Consider the following 20,340-nt stretch of genomic DNA (forward strand, 5'->3'; position numbering starts at 1 on the left):
GTGTTCAGGCTGGAACAGTCCTGCCCGTGGCTGGCCCAGAGCACTAGAAAGCATTTGAAGCGACTGCCTCTGTCCTGCTGACACTCTGACCATTTCCACACAGCTGTCTGCTCCCAGGAGGCCATGACGGGGCCCTGCCGGGCCGTGATGCCTCGTTGGTACTTCGACGTCTCCAAGGGAAAGTGCATGCGCTTTATATATGGCGGCTGCGGCGGCAACAGGAACAATTTTGAGTCTGAGGATTATTGTATGGCTGTGTGTAAAGCGATGAGTAAGTCCCGCCTTGCACTGGCCCTGCGCAGCAGCGCTGTCCTGTCTAGCCTTCTGTTCTCCCCGGCCGTCCTCGTGACCACATCTGTGTCGTGTGCCCGCCGACTCAGGTGTTTGCTGTCAGTCGTTTCTCCCTTCATCCTTGTGCTTTCTAGATCTAGGCTTTGCTTGCCTGTCGCCAGTGGGAAGCTCAGTTCTCTGTGTCTCATGCTCACCGTGTGTCTGGTGGTGGTGCTGTGCCCCCTTTCTGGTGCAGGTGCGGCCTGGCCGGGGGCTTGTTCTTTCTCAGCTGGTGGCGGCCGCAGGCTTCCAGGGTGCGTTGGTGTCCATCGGGGAGGCAGCCAGCTGTCGGCTGCCTGTGGTTGAAAGGCTCCCTGTGTGTGCTCAGGTCCTGGCTCTGCCTCTTGTTCTTGTCTTTGAACTGTCTTGTTGTTGACTCCTGTGGTGCATGTCCCCCGACGGGATGCCTGCCCTCAAAAGGAGTGGCAGTAGAGATACAGGGAGAGTCTAGAAAATGCAGATGTTTTGCATTAGGCACTCCAGGGACAGAGCTCTGCAGCCAAGGGGGCAGCGACTCCATTTCTCCAGTAATTGGGAGGCACCAGCTCATGCAGGCCTGCAGGAAGTGTGGTACTGGCAGGCCCGTGGCTCAGTTGAGTCGGGTTTATGGTAGACATAGGTCGGAGAGGAACTCTCCACTTACTTTTGAAGCCCCTACCCCCATCCCCCACCCTGCATTACGCACCCGTGTGTTGGGAAAATTCCCAGGCCATATGGTTTTCCTCGGATCCACTCTGGGCTTCATCAGAATAGCGAATTTCTCCCTGTTCCTTGTGGATGCTCAGAAGGTTTTTGGCTGTAGCTGTTGACGATTGTTCATTCAGATACCGCCACGTTCCCTTTCTTCTGCCCGCCGGAAGATTTTTTTAAATCATAGCAAGCTGTGAGGGTATCTGCCCCAGCTGCTGTGCAGAGGAAGGGCTGTTTTTATTCAATACAGTTGGAAAGGGAAAACGAGTCCTTAGAGAACTTAGGCGAATAGACCATTCATTGCAGAAAGGTAGAGAAGCTACCGTGATATTTATCACTATGTAACACTGCTCGAAGTAAGCACCAGCAAGCACCAGTTTGAGCTGAGAGATCTCACTGAACACAGAGGTGGTGGTTCTGCCCGAAAGACCAGCCAGAGAGTGCTGGGGGAGGGGAGGTCCGTGCTGCTGCCGGGGAGAAGCAGTCGGGGTCCCCGGATGGAGGACTCCTAGAAGCAGCAGGGTTTCTGTGGGGCACTGAGATGGTCAGGTGGACTGGCCTTGTGAGCCAGCCAGAAGCGTGTGGTCTGGCCTGAGGCCTCGTGTCTTCAGGACCAGACCTCAGGAGGTGTCCGCTCTCGCCTACTCTGTTCCCAGTGTGTGTTCTGCACTGTTTGTCTAGCCCAGTGATGGTGAGCAGCAGCCGTCTGTGGCACGTGTGCGTTTACATTACACTCAAGGTTTATGGCACTGATGGTGACGTGTGCAGTGGCACAGTAGACTTCAGGCCTGGAGGATTCTCCTTGGCTCATCTTCCGAGTGTCTTGGGGAAGGCGGTTTGCTAAGCTGTGTATCCCAGCTTAGTCCTTCTGAAAGCTGGGTATTGAGATCCTTTTTAAATTTAGGTAGGACTCAGGGAGTCTTCACAAGATTTTAGCTGTAGCTTTTAGGTTTATTAAATAAAAGGGGCCAAAGAAAAGACGCTTTTGACAGAAAACTTTTGGTGTGATTGGGAAATTTGTAGCTTTAGTTACAAGTTGTATAGTTGTTTTGAATGTATTAAAATTATGCAGTTTGGACTTGAGTTTGTTTCTGAAGTAAAAATTAGTTGAATCCTGGGATTTGCACGCCACTTAACTCCAACATTATGTATGACACACTAAGCAGTTACACATGCTTCCTCTTCAGGTAGGCAGGTCGCAGTGAAATGGGCTAGTAAGTGCTTCCGTGGGTGCTGTGGAAAGGGAGTGCCTTGTAGGCCTGAGGTCCCACATGTCCCAGACCCGCAGGGAGGTGGCCTTGAGCTCTGGGAGACACCTGGGAAGGCCAGTGGATCAGTGTCGTGGGTTAGGAAGCTCAGAATGTGCCCCCGCAGCAGGCAGTGTTTGGTCGGACACCGAGGTTAGCTAGCCTGCCCTCTGTGCCGGAACTGGGTACGAGTGCTCAGAAACGTAGCCAGAGGGATTTTTGACTTTCTCCACGCAGGCCCTCTGCAAAGGACGTTGAGTTGAACCTGTTTCCCAGCATAAGTTAGCTCTAAAGATGAGCAGGAGAGAGGAAGGGAGCGGCCGCCGGTTCCTTTGCAGTGGCCGTGGGCTGCCTCTGCGAGGCCTGCCTGCAGCCCCACGTCTGTCCGGGTGCTGGCGGCGAGCACCAGTAAGCCAGCTCCTCTTTGGGTTTTAAGCACCGAAGGGAAGGTACAGAAAAGGCTGGTCTTTTCTGCCTCCTGATGCTGATGATAGCGGCAGTGAGCTGTCAGGCGAGTGCCACGTTAGTGTGCCGACATGGTTGATGAATGAATACTAGGTAAGGAAGATTGGCGCTGTAATGACCACGTGAAGACTTCCACGGCCCCACGAGATACACTGAGTCCGTCTTGCAGGCCCTGAGCGTGGTCTTCCCCAGAGCACAGTGCAGCTGCCTGACCCTCAAAGAGGGCCCTGTCTGCCATTCTGTTTCAGTTCCCCCGACTCCTCTGCCAACCAATGACGTGGACGTGTACTTCGAGACCTCTGCCGACGATAACGAACATGCCCGCTTCCAGAAGGCTAAGGAGCAGCTGGAAGTTCGGCACCGCAATCGAATGGACAGGGTAAACCTTGGCGCCTCCCTTGGCTTCTTGGTGTATGGCATTGGGCGGCTCGGCTCTCACAGCTGGAGAAAGTGACACCATCTCCCCGGAGGGTCCTGCTCACTGGGTGAGGCCAGGGGTGCCGCCGTGCCCTCCCCTAACTCCGCGGTAATGGGGTCGCCCTGGGGCGCTTACCCCGCTTTAGAGGCTGTGGAGTAGTTGGTTATGCACTGGTTACTTTCCTTTGCCATCATCTTGCTTTCAAGTTTTTTTTTTTTCTAACTTTAAAGAAGGAAACTTGATATTCTGTCATAGATAGAATAGTATAAATAGTATCATTTGCCATGAGAATAAGGCAGCTGTAAAAATATGTTAGAGGAAACATCTATTAATCCATTCTGGCCAGATACTATTGCCTACTTGAAATGTCTGTCTGAGGAATGCTACTTTTCCGTTTTTAAAGGGGTGTTAAGTGTTTGAGCAGCAGGAGCACCAAAGTGCAGCTTTCTTCTAGTTTAGGGTTTGGAAGAAAATGGAAAAGGGAATGCCTTGTAGGCCTGATGTCCCACATGTCACCAGCACTGGGCTTATGCTTTGAGAAGTGCTCATTATTTTATCCATATCCGTTCTTTTCAAGATCTACTAATTTTGCAAGAGAGAGAAGGGAGAGAGACATCTTCATATGCAGGTTCACTCCCCAGCCGGCTGCAATGGCCAGCACTGAGCCAGACCAAAACCAAGAGCTTCATCCGGGTCCCCCACGTGGGCGGCAGGAGCCCCAACACTGGAGCCATCTTCTGCTGCTTTTCTCAGGCCATTAGCAGGGCCTGGATGGGAAGTGGAGAAGCCAGGACATGAACTGGTGCCCAGATGAGAAGCCAGAATCTTGGGCAGTGGCTTTACCTGCAACCCAAAATGCTGACCCCATGGTTCTGAGAATTAGGCATTGACCTCATTTTTTTTTTGGTGAGGAGACTGAGGCACAGAGACTTTAGAAAAAGAGGGAGGAGGTCATGGAATTGAGGCTGCATTTGGGGTCAGCTGAGGCCCAGAACCTTCTGGGACAGTAACACCATTGAGTTCCCAGAGACGCTGGGACGGTTTTCTTCTACACAGGTTTTTTTTTTTTTTTTTTGGACAGGCAAAGTGGACAGTGAGAGAGACAGACAGAAAGAAAGTCTTTTGCCGTTGGTTCACCCTCCAATGGCCGCTGTGGCCGGCGCACTGCAGCCGGCGTACGGCGCTGATCCGATGGCAGGAGCCAGGTACTTCTGGTCTCCCATGGGGTGCAGGGCCCAAGCACTTGGGCCATCCTCCACTGCACTCCCTGGCCACAGCAGAGAGCTGGCCTGGAAGAGGGGCAACCGGGACTAGACCCCGGTGTGCCGGCGCCACAAGGCGGAGGATTAGCCTAGTGAGCCGCGGCGCCGGCCTTCTACACAGTTTCTAACATCAGGTTCAGGGCCTGGCAGAACTGTTAGAGAATGGAGGGTTATTTTGGGATTACTCTCTGGTGATAGTGATTTGTGACCTTGTTCCAGGTAAAGAAGGAATGGGAAGAGGCAGAGCTTCAAGCCAAGAACCTCCCCAAAGCAGAGAGGCAGACGCTCATTCAGGTACGAGTCTTCCTCAGGGACGGAGCTCTCAGCCCAACCACTTGACACGTGGCCAGAGCCCAGCTCCCAGGAATTCAGAGTCTCAGCACCACCTTTCAGGGGAAGGCCCGAGTCACAAGGAAGTAATAAGCGGCCTGTGTTTGTTGTTCCTTTCTGGTATCACTCACCTGTAGAAGGAGGAAACCAGGACACTGGGACACACCCAGTTCACCCTGGAAGGAACCTTAGCTCGGCTGCCACGTTAGTTCTGCTTGCCTGGCAGAAGCTGGCTCTTGTCTTTGTTCTTAGTCTGTGCCTTGTTTTCCAGCAGTACTGAACCGTTTTGTCTTTGATGGCTAGTTAAAAAGTCCAAGAGGCAGGAAGCAGAGGTTTCTGATGCACGCTGGAGCCTTACCACTGTGGCAGCGAGCCGTGTCCTGCTTCATGAGGACGCAGCATAGCTAGGAGGATGGATAGCAATTTAAAAGATGCATTTGGCTTTGGAACGCTTTGCTACATTTTAAATTGGAACTGAAATCTTTCTTAGGATGTTATTGACACGTTAGTGGAAGACCTGTGTTGTTTGGTTTTGTTTTACTAAAAGAAAATCTAAGTTTTAATGCCTGCGTAAGCCAGTATTGAAATTTAGTTCAACAGCCTTAAACTCTTGCTGTAAACCTGGCCAGATGCTTCTCAGGTAACTTGCCCTTCATGACTGCACAGAGTGATCCAGCATCCCCCACAACACTGCTGCACGATGTTTCAAACCGTTACCCTTGAAATCAGCCCCTTGCCACCCTGTGAAAAGGACAAGCATTCCTTTTCCTGTAGCCCATGTGGCGAAACCAGGCATTGGGCTTGCAGCGGTAGTACCCTCAGTTACAGAAATACTAAGGAGTCTTTGGAGCACTGAGATGAGCGTGTTCCCTGTGGGTTAGGGAGCGATCACCCGGACGGGAAGCAGATAAGTATCCTTTGATCGCACCCTTGTTCCCCTCTGGGTCTGCTACAGACTTGCCCAGGCGCGGGCCGAGGGGAAGCATCGGGGCCCGAGGTTGCTTCTTGGACTCACTTCTGGTGCTGCATAGTGGTGTGTTGCTCCTCCTGTCTTGGCCTAGCATTTCCAAGCCATGGTGAAAGCCTTAGAGAAGGAAGCAGCGAGCGAGAAGCAGCAGCTGGTGGAGACGCACCTGGCTCGGGTGGAAGCCATGCTGAACGACCGCCGGCGGGTGGCTCTGGAGAATTACCTGGCTGCCCTGCAGTCCGACCCGCCACGGGTGAGTCATTGTCGCGGCCCCGGTGTCGCCTGTCCTCGAGCGGCCCACGTGAGGAGCTAGCGTGACACACAGGTTGTAAACACTGTGTTTTATGACAGATTCGGGCAAAGCTGAAGGTAAGGAAAGATTAGGGAAGGCGAAGACGTTCTGTTCTAGTCGCTGCCCTTAGCTTAGCAGTACGTCACGGAGTGCCTGCGTAGACCTGCGATGTGAAGTCTTTTATGCTAGAAAAGCATAACCTCAGGGTATTGTTTGGTAATTATCCAATTATTGACTTTTCTGTGGTAGCCGTTCAAAGAATGAAACATGCCTTCTATGAATGGAGGCTTTTGAACCAGTTCCATTCTAAAATAAGATTATGAAGAAAAGCATAAGGTAATTTATATTGAACCTTTTATGCGAGTGGTCTCGAGCTCTCTCCATGGCTGAGCTCTGACTGCCGGTAGAAAGGACTGGAAAGGAGGGTGTTGGTGTGCAGTGAGGTCTGCCCTTTGGGCTTTGCCGGAGACCGCCTGGCCTGTAACAGGGGTCGGAGGCTGAGCCAGGAAGCAGGCTAGAGCAGGTTGGCAGCGGGCTGGGGATTATCAAGGAACCAGTGTAACTCTGGAACATAGATTTTGTTACTTTATTTAGAAAACTAGTTTCTTGTTACTTGGTAACCTAAAAAAAAAAGACTTTAAGGCTACATCTCTCATTCTTGTGTCTAACTAAACTTTATATTCTTTCTTTAAAAAATTATTTACTTGAAAAGCAGAGACAGACACAATTCTCCTCTGCGGGTTCACTCTGCAGAGGCTTGCAACAGTCAGGGCCGGGCCAGGCCAAAGCCAGAGCCAGACATTCAATCCTGGTCCCGCATGTGGGTGGCAGCGGCTCAGCTGCGTTAGCTGTCATCTCCTGCTGCCTTCAGGCTGCACGCTACCAGGAAGCTGGGAACTGAAGCACAGGCCAGGCACTCCAGCGTGGGACACTGGTGTCCCAGGCAGTGTCTAACCGCTGTGCCAGTGCTCACGCCATGAACTCATGGAGCTTTTCCTTTTTTGAGTTCCAGTTTTTTTCTGGAACTTTTTCCTGCCTGTTTTCAATTTTCTAGTCTCTGCGTAGTAAAACAACTGTTCTACCTTGCAGCCATATCGCATTCTCCACGCCTTGCGGCGGTATGTCCGCGCCGAGAACAAAGATCGCCTGCATACCATCCGTCATTACCAGCATGTGCTGGCTGTTGACCCAGAAAAGGCCGCCCAGATGAAATCACAGGTACACCAGACAGAGTGTGTTCTCGTGGAGAGATGCGGCCTTGGCCGTGGTCGGACAGCATGGCTAGTTATGCTTACTATTGGTCCTTGGAAGATGGTATTTGATAGTTGGTTATTGCAAAGCTGCAAACTTTAAACATATCTTTCCATATTTATTTATTTTAAAGGTTTATGTATCTATTTGAAAGGCAGGGCATCAGAGGGAAAGACAAGTCTTCCATCCTCTGCTTCACTCCCTAAGTGGCTGCAGTAGCCAGGGCTGAGCCAGGAACCAGGAACTCTCATCTGAGTCTCCTACCTGGGTGGCAGGGATCCAGGTACCTGGGCCTTCTCCAGATGCATTAGCTGGGAGCTGGTTCAGAAATAGAGCAACTGGAACTCAAACCAGCACTCTGATACAGGAACGCCAGTGGGGTCGCAAGCTATAGCTTAACCTGGCGCACCACAATGCTGGCCCCTCCATACCTTTTTATATTAAGTACTTCCATGCTTAAGTTTCAGAAATGCGTGATTATATTGAAGAAATAAATCCATTTCTAAATTGGTTTTTATGACAGCTTATTTCTGATTTAGAAAATGACCAGAATTAATACTTAAAATCCTTTTCTAGGTAATGTATGAAGTAGGTGTAAAAGCTGGTCTCCTCTGGTGTTGTGCCTTTTGGTGTGTGTTTAGGTAGACACCTCTTGTATTCCTGGGTTTTGTCCCATACTGGATCCAGCTTTGCTTCTCAACCCTCTCTAGAGATTTGTTTTTGGTTCTTCTTTCTCATTTTAAGATTGTCCCTATTTTAGCTTGAATTTTACTTTTTTTCTTGTATTCATAGAAAATAAACTTGCCTGCAGGGCTGCTGGCTTCCTTGTAAACTCAGCTACTAGTTTTCCTAGAGGGGCTTTGTAAAACGACATCACCATTCCTATTTTACTTCTCCCATATCGTAAGCACAGTGAGTGCGGTGCTGACTGTGAGGGCCAGCGTATGTGGGCTACACTGACGGCCATGGGTGCTTGCCATTCTCCCGGGAGTTCTCCTTCCCGACTTCCTGTGTGTGTATCGTGACTGGTGGGGAGACCCAGCTTGCTGCCTGCTATTTAGGATCTGCTCTCAGCCACGAGTTCTGCCATAGCTTGGCTGCTGAGTGATAGCATCCTGTTGTGTGTTCCCTGTTCTGTTCTTTAAACCTTGGAACAATCTGAAGATATTCAGCCTTCAGCAACTTGTGCCCTGCGTGGTTGCCTGGATACCAGTGATAAGATGCTCTTACCCTCACAGGATACTCTGATTGCTAGTATTCCGCCCCGTGGCTCTTGTCCTCCTCTGGGCACAAGCCGTCCTCTCTCAGATGGCCCCTTAATCCTCCAGGGAAGTGTAACAGTGTCAACGCGGGCTGAGACTAAGCGGTGCAGTGCAGCTCCATCTGCGTTTTTTCTCCAAGGTCCCTCATTCTTGGGCTTTCCCATCAATTTGCTTGATTGATAGAATGGCAAATATAAAATTAAATTGCTTTCATCCTTGCTTTTAAAGGTCAGAAAGACATCAATCTGTAATAAAAGCATCTTTCCATTTAACTTTTTTTTTTTCGTTTTGATCCTTCATGTTAATGGCTTCAAGCTCATGTTAACTAATCCAGTGGCTTACAGCACCCTCTTTAGGAAATGTTCGGTAACTGCACGTGTAGCTTGGCCTAGAGGAGCTGACAGAGCAGCAATCATACTGTTGCCTCTCTCTGCTGTTGACGTGACGTTAGCTCAGATCTCGCTTTGAAGCCACTCTGAAAAGCTTTGAAAATAAGTGATCACTTTCGCTGGCTTTTTTGGGGTTGTGCTAGTGGAACTTGTGTTCAGAAAAAGTGGCTTTGATATGAGCCATGATAGATAGGTCTCCTCTCACACCCCTTCAGGTCAGATTTGTTCACATACGGCATGAGTTTTTCAGAGAGTAGCTTAGCAATAGGAGGAAACTGGTTCTGTTCTTGACACTATCCTGATTTTAGGCAGTTGCTTCACTAAGCGAAATCCACCAGTGGCCCTCCTCTACCCAACATGCACCTTGTAATCGGAGTTCCAGTCTTTGCATCCCTTTAATCTGACCAGTGGCAAAAATTAACTCTTCACTGAGCAGGACCCTCTTGAGTGTGCAGCATTGTACAAAGTAGGGCTCTTTCTGACTCAGTACCGTGAAACAGTAGGTACCCCGTACGAAAATCAAAGCAGAAAGTGGCTAGTGGACCTAATTTAACTCGGAGCAGCCTCTCTCGGTGAATTTTTGCATAACCTGGTGGTGGTTTATTCAGTCAGAACATACCTGTATACTTAGAGAGAGAGAGTGAGTGAGAGTGAGTCTGTCTTTGCAAGCTCCCCTGGCCCCGGCCTGGTTGTTTTCAGTGACAAAACCTCTGCACCGTAACTTGCTTCCAGGTGATGACACATCTCCACGTGATTGAAGAAAGGAGGAACCAAAGTCTCTCGCTGCTCTACAAAGTACCTTATGTCGCCCAGGAAATTCAAGAGGAAATCGGTGGGTACTGACTGTCTCAGGGTCAGCTGGGACTCCTTGCTGAGGCCAAGGGTGGTGGCCAGGCAGGCTTAGAGGTGTGGGGAGCAAGTGAGCCAGCCTGGTGAAGTTGGCGTTAGCACGCCAGGGTTTCCAAGGTCTGGAAGTCCGCAGGCGCCTGGCCAGGTCGGGAATCAGCAAGGACAGATGCACTGGCCGGGAGCCACAGAGCCTTGAGTTTCACTGACCTTCACCGTTAGCGGAAGAAAATCTGGAGTGTGAAATTGCAAGGGGTGGGGAAGCTTCCTGTTCCCACCCCCCCCCAAACTGCTGGGGTACCTCAAAGCGTGCTGTCGGACACAAATTCTCGCCTCCTGTCCCTCTCCCAGTCCTGATCTTCCTCACTTATTCAGCAGATGCTGTTGTGTGTGTGCTGTGTGTCACAGGGTAAGATGGTGTGCCGGCAGAGAGCATCTGCTGGAGTCCCTGTTACAGTCGGAGGAAACCGGTGTCACACACACAGCCGCACGGGGTTGGCGGAGTGGCCAGAGGTCAGGGCCGCCGCCTCTGCGAGGGGATAACCTGATTCTGAGTGACACGCGGAGCCACCCATGCAGCCATCCCAAGGGACACGCACCCTTAGCCGAGGCGGGAACTGCTACTCTGAAAGAGCGAGGCAGGCGGCACGCTGAGTTGTTGTGTCAAAGGGAAATGAAATCAAGGCGTTTGAGTTTCATTCCAGGATAATGAGAAGCTGCTAAAGGGCTTTAAGCTGAGCAGTGATTAGATCTAGAATATTTTTAAAAAGAACACGAATTGGTGGGCAAAAAAAAAGATGGCTTGGCTGCTGTGGGGAGAGTTGATTAAAACTGGAAAGCAGCCAGGAAGCAATTAAAGCAGCCCAGGCGCGAGGCGAGGTGGTGTGCCTGGAGAAGGTAGCCCGGAGCCGGCTCTGCAGGGCACATGCTGCGGGCTGGGGGTGGGGGCGGAGGGACGAGCGTCCAGACTGGCACTCAGGCAGCTGGGAGGGTGGTGCCACCTTTCCCGAGGCGGGAAAGAGAACGGGGAGTTCTCCGGACGTTTGCTGTTGGGCGTGGCGTGGAGGTCTAGCGTCGGCCGATGGAGGCATGAGGCAGAAGGCAGGTGGTAGGCATGGACGCACGTCTGGGGGTGCTGGAGTCTGGGTGGCGTTTAAAACCGGCATTGAGGGGACGCCTGAAGCTGCAGTTCCGTGGGATGAATGGTCTGGAGTATGTGCACGACAGTCATGCTGTTGGTTTGGGATACTGACCGTTTGCCAGTTGGCGATGTAGGTGTTCTTTCCAGTAGGGAGAAGTTGGGAGTGGAGAGTGATGGGTGTGTCCATCTGCATGACTGTAGCGGTCCTGGCAGTATGTATATGGCTATCACAACACCATGTGCTACTCCTTAAATACACACTGAAAAACATAAACCTGGTGTTGAAGGAGACCCCTGGGGGTGTTGCTGTGGGAGGGGGGTCAAGGGGCCAGCCAAAGTTTGTGGGCTGCCAGGACCCTGTCCTTAGCAGATCTCGCGCCCTCGGAGGACAAGCCCTGACCCTATCAGACCGCTGGCCTGGGGCCCGGGCGCCAGTCCTGAAAGCCGCCGTGTCGGGTCCCCATTGTGCCTTTGCCAGATGAACTCCTCCAGGAACAGCGTGCGGACATGGACCAGTTCACTGCCTCCATCTCCGAGAGCCCGGTGGATGTCCGGGTGAGCTCTGAGGAGAGCGAGGAGATCCCGCCGTTCTACCCCTTCCATCCCTTCCCGGCCTTGCCTGAGAACGAAGGTACGTGTGACTCAGTGCTGCTTTTGGCCGTGGGGTGGGAGAAGACGACATGAGGACGTGGGAGTCCCCTTGGTAAAGCCGGCTTGAGCTGGGGGGTTGAGCCCGGGGTATGGCCTCGGGGAAGGGGACTGGGTTCGCAGGCACCAGCTGTGTGCAGCATCCTGCAGCTGCCCGCAGGTGGCTGGTGTCACCGGGAAGTTCGAACTGTTTGGCCGTTTTATAGATGGGTTGCCTGCAGCCTGCTGTTCTTCAGCTGTGTGATGCCCTCCGTGCAGCTGTGTGCAGGTCACTTTGCAGCTCAGATAGCACCTTCGTGGTATGTCCCCGGAGGTGTGGCGGAGAGGTGGAGCAGGTGCCGTGGCTGGCTGCAGGTCCCATCTCTGGACATGAGATGGCGTGAGAAGCGCTGTGTCCTCTGGTTCTGAGTCAGGCCTGCTTCCTCTGTTTCCTAGCCGCCTCTTAATATCTCAAAGTCTCTCCACATGCTGTGAGTCTGCACCTGAAATGAACAGGCCGCTGAGAGCAGTCGGTGTAATCAGACCCTGTGCTGCGGCGGCGGCTAATGGCAGTAGAGATAAAAGTGGCTCACCTCTGCGGAGTCCTTGCTGTAGCCAGCTTAGCTAAGCCTCTTACACGGGTGGGCTCCCGCATGCCTCAGGATAACCCTCTAAGGTAGGTACTTTGGTGCCCATGTCTGGGGATCCTGTGGTGTAAGGAAGTGAAATTACTTGGCCAGGGCCCACACAGGGGTTTGAACTCGGACTCCTGCAGTCACTACAGGACACTCCCTCACCACTCCCCCTGACTCCGTGTGGCCCCGAGACAGGCCGCAGAGGGTGCTGAGGAGGGGCAGCGCGTGTCCTCTGTAGCCCTCAGGTTCTAACAGAAAGGCCTGTCAGCGCCACCTTCTCGGAGGTCCGTACCCAGGGCATCTGACCCTCCAGTAGGAAGAGCAGGCCAGCGAACGTAGCCGCTGCATAGGTGTGGAAGGAAGCACCACCCATTCCCTAGGCCTGCTCTCAGAAATCCCAGGCCTCCGCAAGGCCTCAGCAGGACCAGGCCTGGGCAGCTACCTGTGTGTTGGGGTCAGAGCATCTTGGACAGAGCTCCAGACAGAACTCCAGGAGGACCTAGCCCCCTTGTCCTCAAACCACAGTCGATGCTAACTACAGTTTGTTAAGAAGCATAATTTCGTGGGCTGAGCTGAAAAATTTGGACATCTTCCAAAATTTCCCTCGAAAGGCCCAAAACACACCTACTCCTTTTTCTCCCTTACCAAGGATACCTTCCAGTGGTTCGCTGCGGATCTTACAGCTGGTTTGTTTGTGGGATGTTTCAGGCATGGTCTGTTATACAGGAAGAAAATTTGTTGTTCACTTTATAGCTAGGAATTTTGAAAGAAGCCATTTTCTTTCTTAATCTCCTCTTGTGCTGTTTTGTTTTCTTTATTGTTTTTCTTTCTGCTAGACACTCAGCCGGAGTTGTACCACCCAATGAAAAAAGGTTGGTTTGTCCAAGACGCTCCCCGTGAGACCTTCATTCCTTTCACTTCCCCAGTGTGTCAGAAGTTTCATTTTCTGTTTCATGCCATCACCTGATTTTTGTCCGCCTCATTTTCTTCAGCCGTGGCTGTGAGTAGAGCCAGCGTAGTCCTCCCTCCGCGTGGCTAACACACTGCCCTCACTGCCCAGCACTGAGTCCAGTGCCAGTGGTGTGGCTCACCGGGTAGCCATCCCGGGCTTTCCTTCTGAGATGCCGGAGAACGCACAGTAACTCAAGTAGATGCTTTCGTAGATAGATTCCCGTAACCTGGACAGGTCTCTGAAGTGCATCCACTTGAGACAGCCTGACGGTGCATCGCTTGCATATATTAGAATACGCTGAAGTCACGCTCAGGTGGAGTCAGCCTTTCACCCCTTCGTTTTCCTCTGCTAGCCCCACTTAACATCTGTCCCCTTTCCATTCAGCTACCCTTGCCCTCTGCCTGTGCCAGCTGTCTCTTGTCCCCGGAGTTGTAGCAGTCCCTCGAACCTTGAAAGCTGATGGGTGAAACAGGTGGAGGCTGTGAATTCTGGCTGCAGTGAGTCTCCAGTGTTCAAAAAGTCACCGCTGTAGAAGGCACTGGGCCAGGCGCTCTGTATGCCTGATCTCGCCTAACCCTCTGATCATTTCTGTGGGCTAGGCTCTTCAGCTCTATTTTATAGAACAGGTAATCAAAGAACCTTCTGAGATGACACAACTTAGTCCAAACTGTGAGTTTAAGAAGTGGAGGAATGCGGCTTTGACCCCAGTTCTGCGTCCCCAGAGCCCTAGCGATTTCTGTTACGTCAGCTGCAGAGTCCTCCCGGGTGTCTGGGTGGTCCAGCCTCTAGAGCTGTCCTAAGCAGTCACTTCATGTTCTGACTTTGGCAGACTGATGACAGACGCACCAAGCGGTGTTCCCTGGCTGAGAATTTGGGGTTCTGGTTTCTGCCCCCAGCTTATTGCCAGAATATAAAAATGTATTTTGAGTCTTCTGAAAATCACTTCTGTGTAAAATCTTTATTTTGTGTTACTTAGTTACGCCTCTTCTTGGAGATCACTGTGCTCACATTCCTCTCGGCGGCACCTTGTAGATGTTATAGATAAAGAGGAACTCAGAGTTTAGCTGGATTTTTGCCTTCATGCTTTAGCTGTTCTGAGTTGAGACAGTTTAACCATTAACTCTTGGTTTCTGGAAGTCACTTGTTTAATCATTTTATTTATCATTATTATTATTTATTTATTTGAAAGCCAGAGAAAACTCCTGTCTTGCTGTTCACTCCCCAAAATCTGCAATGGCTGGGGCAGAGCAAGGAGTCAGGATACAATCTGGGGTCTCCCATGTGGATGGCAGGAACTCAGTTACTGGAGCTGTCACCCACTTATCTCCCAGGATCTACACTGGCAAGAAGTTAGACCAGGAGTTGAGCCCACGCAATCTGATGTGGAATGTGGGTGTCTCAGCTGGTGTCTTCACTGTCAGGCCAGGTGCCACCCCAGTCCTAAACATTCTAGACTGCTCAGTGTTAGAAATACATAGGGGCTGTGCCATCAAAAACAATATTACAACAGTCGGGACTGCCCATAGGACTTCAGTTAGTTATTCCAATGCCACGTTAACTTTCAGGTAGATTCCTGCCCTTGTGACCTTTAAAATCCTGAGCAAGAGAAAGGAGAGAGCTCCAAACTCGATTCACTGAGCTTGGTCCTACGCATCCTCACTTGAGGTTCCTGCTTTCAAACAGCTTGCAATATCTGTTTCATTGGCATTTTGAGGCTACAAAAGCCCACCCTAATTAACTGCAGTGAAGTTGTACAGTTCTTCAGTGAAAGCTTGGGAAAGAAAATTGCATCATTTTTGGCTGCATTGTAAGAAGTTAATGCATTAGCTAGTTTGCAAGTTCAGCAGCTGTAATAGCTCTTATTAATTGCTCTGTGTTAAGAACAGATCTGCTTGTGAGCAGGAATGCTTCGCTGTGGAAAGACCCAGGGAGAGCTGTGCTTGGTGTGTACGGGTCGTCCCCAAGCGTGCTGTCAGCTTGAGCTCTGTGTAAAAGCTTCAGGTCATAGACTTGTATGTAGAACTGTGTATTTTTTATTAATAAGAAACTCTGTGTGGTACTAGGAACCACATACACTGAACCTGAGAATAAAGAGGGTTTTTTTCTCAGTTCTCTTCTTTCAGTCTCTGCTGGACCCAGTCATTGGGCGTGTTTGGAGTCTGTCACTCGAGTGCCACGCACCGGTGACGTTGGCTCGGGCCACGTCTGACCTTGGCAAGAGGAGAGCTGCTATTCTCGCTCTGCTTAGAGAAAGGTGCCCTCCGCCGTGGTGTCAGGCGCTCCCTCTGCTGAGGGAACACGTGCTTCCTGTGCGTGCTTTCAGAACTGTTTACTGTGTGACCATCATGATCCAGGCACTGAGGGGCGACAGCCTGCTGGGAGAGCCCCAAGGCGGTCCGTTGCAAACTGTGACTTTTTTTTTTTAAGTGCTGTAGCCCGAGAATGTCTCCCACAAGGAGCTGCATCCCAGAGGACAAATTGAAGTGGTTAAGGGAAGGACATTTGAGGCAGAAAAGAACTGCCTGTGGGGTAAACAGCCATGCTTGAGGCTTTGGAGGGTTCTCCACGTGGGAGGACCCAGGAGCTGGCAGAACAGGTGTGGGGTTGGAGGTGCTCAGTGGTGTCACGGGCGAGGGCGGTACGTGCTCTCGTGCTCCAGTGCCCCGACACGTCTGCCGGGTAGCCCACAGACGTCGTCACTGAAGGCCGGCGTTCCATTTTTCCAAGTCGGAGGCAAGTAAGCACTCCCTGCTCGTCCATCCTCCCCATCGGTTCTCTGACCGTGCGTGTGTCATTCATCCCTAGGCACAGTGCATCCTCCACGTGTGAATACAGTGGCGTATGGAGCCGGGGCGGGGAGGCATGAGGTCAGCCACGCTCAGACACTCAGCTCAGCTTTCTCTCCACACAGGATCTGGAGTGGGAGAGCAGGACGGGGCGCTGATTGGTGCAGAAGAGAAAGTGATTAACAGTAAGAATAAAGTGGAGGAACATATGGTGAGCCCATTTCACTTTTGAGAGTGTCTAGAGCCCGTGGCCTCGTGTCACTTCCGCGTGGTGGAAGATGGAGGGACTCCACCCGCTGCAAGGCGGGCTGCCTTGTGAAGCCGGTGCATAGGAGAGAAGACTGAAGACCTGGTGTTCATCAGTGGCTCATCTCTTGCTATATAGGAGGGAATTGGGTTTATTACTAAAGACGCACAGAACATTCTAGAAGCTATTTTCAGTGGAGTAGAGACTTAAGAACTTGAAAGTAGATTTTGATTCTTACACTGCCTTAGGTTTACTCTCCCTTTTGTTCTTCTAGCATTTTCTATTACTTATATTTCTTAATTGAGTTTGATATGTAAGTGTTTTTTGGTTAATCTGTTACCCAAAGGAAAACGCAGGTGCAAATCCTATAGGACCCACACTCGCCCCTCATTTGGAGGTTTGGGGCGTGGTTTTGGACGAGTGTGACAGGAGCGCTTGGTTAGTGGGCGGCCAGCAGGCATCTGCTCTCCTCCCCCGAATGATGAAGGGGTAGAGAGAAGCCATGATGTCTCCACTGGAGCTCCCCTCACCTGCTCGCCAGTCGTGATGTTTCCGTGACTGTTGCAGGTCATCGACGAGACCCTGGATGTTAAGGAGATGATTTTCAATGCCGAGCGGGTCGGAGGCCTAGAGGAGGAGCCGGTAGGTGCTCAGCTGCAGGACCTAAGGCCGGCTTGCAAGTCTGTCTTGTCTTCTCAGTTCATGGACAAGCAGGCGAGATGCCTGGTGCTGTAGGCCCCGTGTCCGGGGAAGCTACAGTTACAATCTCCACGGAGATTGGAAGAAGTGGGCGTCCTCCCATGCGGATGCCCACCTGCACGGCAGCATCTTGGTGCCTCGTTGGGTCTCAGAGACCCAGCTTCTGAGGCACGTAGCCCTCCCTGAGTTACCGGGTCACGATGGCCAGGCGGTCGCCGGGACTCTGGTCCTTGTCTGCTTTGTCACCGTAGGAATCCACGGGGCCTCTGCGAGAGGACTTCAGCCTGAGCAGCAGTGCCCTCATCGGCCTGCTGGTCATCGCAGTGGCCATCGCCACGGTCATCGTCATCAGCCTGGTGATGCTGAGGAAGCGGCAGTACGGCACCATCAGCCACGGGATCGTGGAGGTGAGAACTGGCCGTTCTGACTTGGTCCTGGGCTGGCGCTGCTGGCCCCAGGGGTGGTGGCGACGGCGGAAATTGTGTGGGGTGCAAACCTCTTAACCGCCCGAGTAGTGGACCTGCTGCTCTCCTCAGTTTAATTTCTCACTGGATTATTAGGCCCCGTTTTGGAAGCCGGCCACAACTGAATTACGTTGATCCCATTACAGTGGCTGCTGCCAACTGTCAGCATTCATCCGGGCCTTGACTGGGAATGGGGTGGGCGCTAGGAACGTTCTCTGCTCCGTCTCGGCTTATTCCCTGGCATCTGCGTTCCTCAGCATGTTGGATCCGTGAGCGCCCAGGGCTGCTGCCCTGCGCTTCCTGTCTCCCACGGGACAGTCGCCTTTACTTATTGATTGATTTGTGTCTGTGTTTGCCTCTCATTTGGAAGGCAGACACAGAGTTCTCCCATCTTTTGGTTCACTCCCGCAAATGCCCACAACAGCCAAAGCCAGGAACTCAGAATTCAATCCAGGTCTCCAGGATGGGTGGCAGGGACCCAGACACCAACACCTGCCACATGCTCCCCTTCCTCCTCCCACCCCGCCCCAGCCACACGCCCCGGTGTGTATTAGCGGGGAGCCAGAATTGGGAGCACAGCTGAGCCTCAAACCAGGTGCTCCACTGTTGCTTGCAGGCATCCCGAGTAGCATCTTAAACTGCTGGACCAGATGTCCCACCCCCTCACCATTCTTTTTTGTTGGCATTGTTGTTCAGATTTATGTGTTTGAAAGGCAGAGTGGCACAGCGAGACGGAGGGACAGATCTGCCATCCACTCCGTTCACTTCCCAAATCCATGCCAGCAGTGGGTGGGGCGGGGCCTAGCCAGAGTTGGGAGTCCCTGCTGCCTTCCCAGGTGCATTAGCAGGAAGGTGGTTCAGCAGCGAGGCAGCCAGGACTCAACCCAGCGCTCTGCAATGGGACGCGGGTGTCCCCAGCGGCAGCCTGACCCGCTGCGCCACGGCGCGCCTCGCTCCCCTCCCTGACTCCCTTTAATGGGGAGGAAAAAGCCAGAGACCAGCAGGCGATCTAGAAAGGTGCAGGCAGGTGTGTGTGTCCTGGGTTCTGCTCGTTTGTTCTTGGAGCTTCTCACCTCTCAGTTTTTGGCGGGTGGTGGGAGTGCCCAGCCTCTCGACTTCCGAAGAAAAATTCCAGTATGTTCTTGGAAGTCAGTTCAGACGCGTGTCTTAGTTTATTTGATTTTATCTCCTCTGGAGCCTGGCCTGGGGATAGAACTTCAGAGCTGGAAAAGGCCAGCGATCACACGGCGGTGCTGCTTGTTTCGAAGCTGAGAGGCCAGCGGCTTGCCTCTGGCAGACGATGGCTCGCCCGTCCCTGTGGTGCCAGGAAATCCAGGGCACTGCCTTCTCCCGCTCGGGCTGCGCCCTCAGGACTCCGGCCCCAGAAACCTCCCTCTGTAGCCCCCTTCTTTTCTTTCTCCTCCTCCTGCACCCCCACCCACAGAAATGGGACGCTGGGCTGCTTTTGGTCTCTGGGCCCAAACAGCTCAGGCCTGCCCTGGGCACTGCAGTGACCCCCGACCTTTGTTCTCCCAGGTGGACCCAATGCTGACCCCAGAAGAGCGTCACCTGAACAAGATGCAGAACCACGGATATGAGAACCCAACCTACAAGTACCTGGAACAGATGCAGATTTAAGTGACAGGACCGTGGCCCCCTGGCCGGAGTGGGGTGGTGCAGGTGGGCCGGAAGAGGCCCAGCTTCGGGCTCGACACCGACCAGCAGCCGCTGCCTGAGGGCTTCGGCTGCCATCCTGACCTCCCGTGTCGTTAAGACTATGAAGTACTACTGTAGAATTGCAATTCCATTCTTTTAAATGGGTGAAAAATGTTAATATAACAGTATATGATATATAAACCTTAAGTGAAATGAAAAGATCTATTGCAGATATTTGACTGATGCAGTTTTCTTTTTAAATTAATCAGAAGAAAGCCCACTTCTCTTGTATCGTCTCACACATGCTCTCTCTGTATGGAAACTGTTGATTTTCATCTGTAGACTGTATATGCAGACCGTTTGTTCCAGTTGCATTGTATACGCCGACTCTGTAGGCTCCTTCACTGACCTGGTTTTTATTAGGGGAGACACAAGACCAGCAGGAGAGAAGGCAGCACTGTCTTTTAACAATGCGCTCTGAAAGCTGAAAGTGGAACCAGGGACCTGCCGCCCGCCCCTGCGGCTCCCGACGCCCTCTGAGTGGTGTTAGAGGACCGGCGCGACTGACTGCCGTGTGGCCGGCGAGCTTCAAGGCCGGGCGCCCCGCATCTCAGAGAGCAGGGCCCGCCGCTGCTTTCCCTCCAAATCCAGTTCTTCCACAGGGCGAGCCACTGGTGTGTCCGCTGCAGCCGCCGGCTGCCTGTAGCTCTTTGCCCTTCACTCCCCCCCCACGTCCACCCACGCGTGTGGTCTCTTCCCTCCTCGGACGTTTCCCACCCACGGCACCGGCTCCTGGCCCTCTGCGGGTCCCTCGGAGAAACCCCGGGACGTGGGCGGAGCGCGGGCAGTGCAGGAAGCGGGCGTGTGGACGCCGCAGAGAGCCTGGCAGGGTTTCGTTCCCTTCACGAGTCTTTGTAAAGCTTGTATAGTTGACGCTGACGCTCACGGCTCCTTCCTTCCTTTTTTCTTCTTTTTAATATGAAGGTTCTGGTAACCTGTGGTGTATTTTTGTTTTGTTTTGTTTTCCTGTGACTGTTTTTTTTTTTTCTCCTTCCTCTCCTTTGACCCCATCCATGTCTCTTCCCACTATGCACAGATTAAACTTCACCTGCAAACTCCTTAATCTGATCTGTGGAGAATGTACAGAGTTTAAACACATCAATAAAATACTTTAACTTCCACCGAGCCTCCGCCTCTTACTGACCGTGCCCTTGACCTGTGGCAAGGTTGTGCCCCGCCTACCTTCAGGTTCACGGGCATCTTCCTCAGAGGGGCCTCAGGGGGCAATAAATCCATTCAAGTCTCCACTCTTGCTCTTGAATGCTGTTTTTCATTTCTTTCAAAAAAATAAAAATAAAAACAGAAGGAAAGTCTGCCACAGCAC

The 20,340-nt window shown here is 52.2% G+C and overlaps 1 protein-coding gene across 4 annotated transcripts in view; it reads left to right on the forward strand.

The window, feature by feature from the left end:
* Nucleotides 1-20,137, forward strand: part of APLP2 (amyloid beta precursor like protein 2) — a 75,633-nt gene extending 55,496 nt beyond the window's left edge. Inside the window, exons 7-18 of one of the 4 annotated variants that reach the window (XM_070065594.2) lie at nucleotides 104-271; nucleotides 2,981-3,111; nucleotides 4,632-4,706; nucleotides 5,804-5,962; nucleotides 7,091-7,219; nucleotides 9,636-9,735; nucleotides 11,369-11,521; nucleotides 12,989-13,024; nucleotides 16,016-16,101; nucleotides 16,705-16,779; nucleotides 17,088-17,243; nucleotides 18,837-20,137. In XM_070065594.2, the coding sequence (XP_069921695.1) occupies nucleotides 104-271; nucleotides 2,981-3,111; nucleotides 4,632-4,706; nucleotides 5,804-5,962; nucleotides 7,091-7,219; nucleotides 9,636-9,735; nucleotides 11,369-11,521; nucleotides 12,989-13,024; nucleotides 16,016-16,101; nucleotides 16,705-16,779; nucleotides 17,088-17,243; nucleotides 18,837-18,938 (1,370 nt within the window). In that variant the 3' untranslated portion in view covers nucleotides 18,939-20,137. The remainder of the gene's footprint in view (nucleotides 1-103; nucleotides 272-2,980; nucleotides 3,112-4,631; nucleotides 4,707-5,803; nucleotides 5,963-7,090; nucleotides 7,220-9,635; nucleotides 9,736-11,368; nucleotides 11,522-12,988; nucleotides 13,025-16,015; nucleotides 16,102-16,704; nucleotides 16,780-17,087; nucleotides 17,244-18,836) is intronic. The other 3 variants (XM_070065596.2, XM_070065607.2, XM_070065617.2) reach the window with 3 other exon arrangements.
* Nucleotides 20,138-20,340: the final 203 nt, after the last annotated feature.

Source organism: Oryctolagus cuniculus, chromosome 1, assembly GCF_051225735.1.
Source record: "Oryctolagus cuniculus isolate XC-2025 breed Fujian yellow rabbit chromosome 1, ASM5122573v1, whole genome shotgun sequence".
In the NCBI taxonomy this organism is placed as follows: domain Eukaryota; kingdom Metazoa; phylum Chordata; class Mammalia; order Lagomorpha; family Leporidae; genus Oryctolagus; species Oryctolagus cuniculus.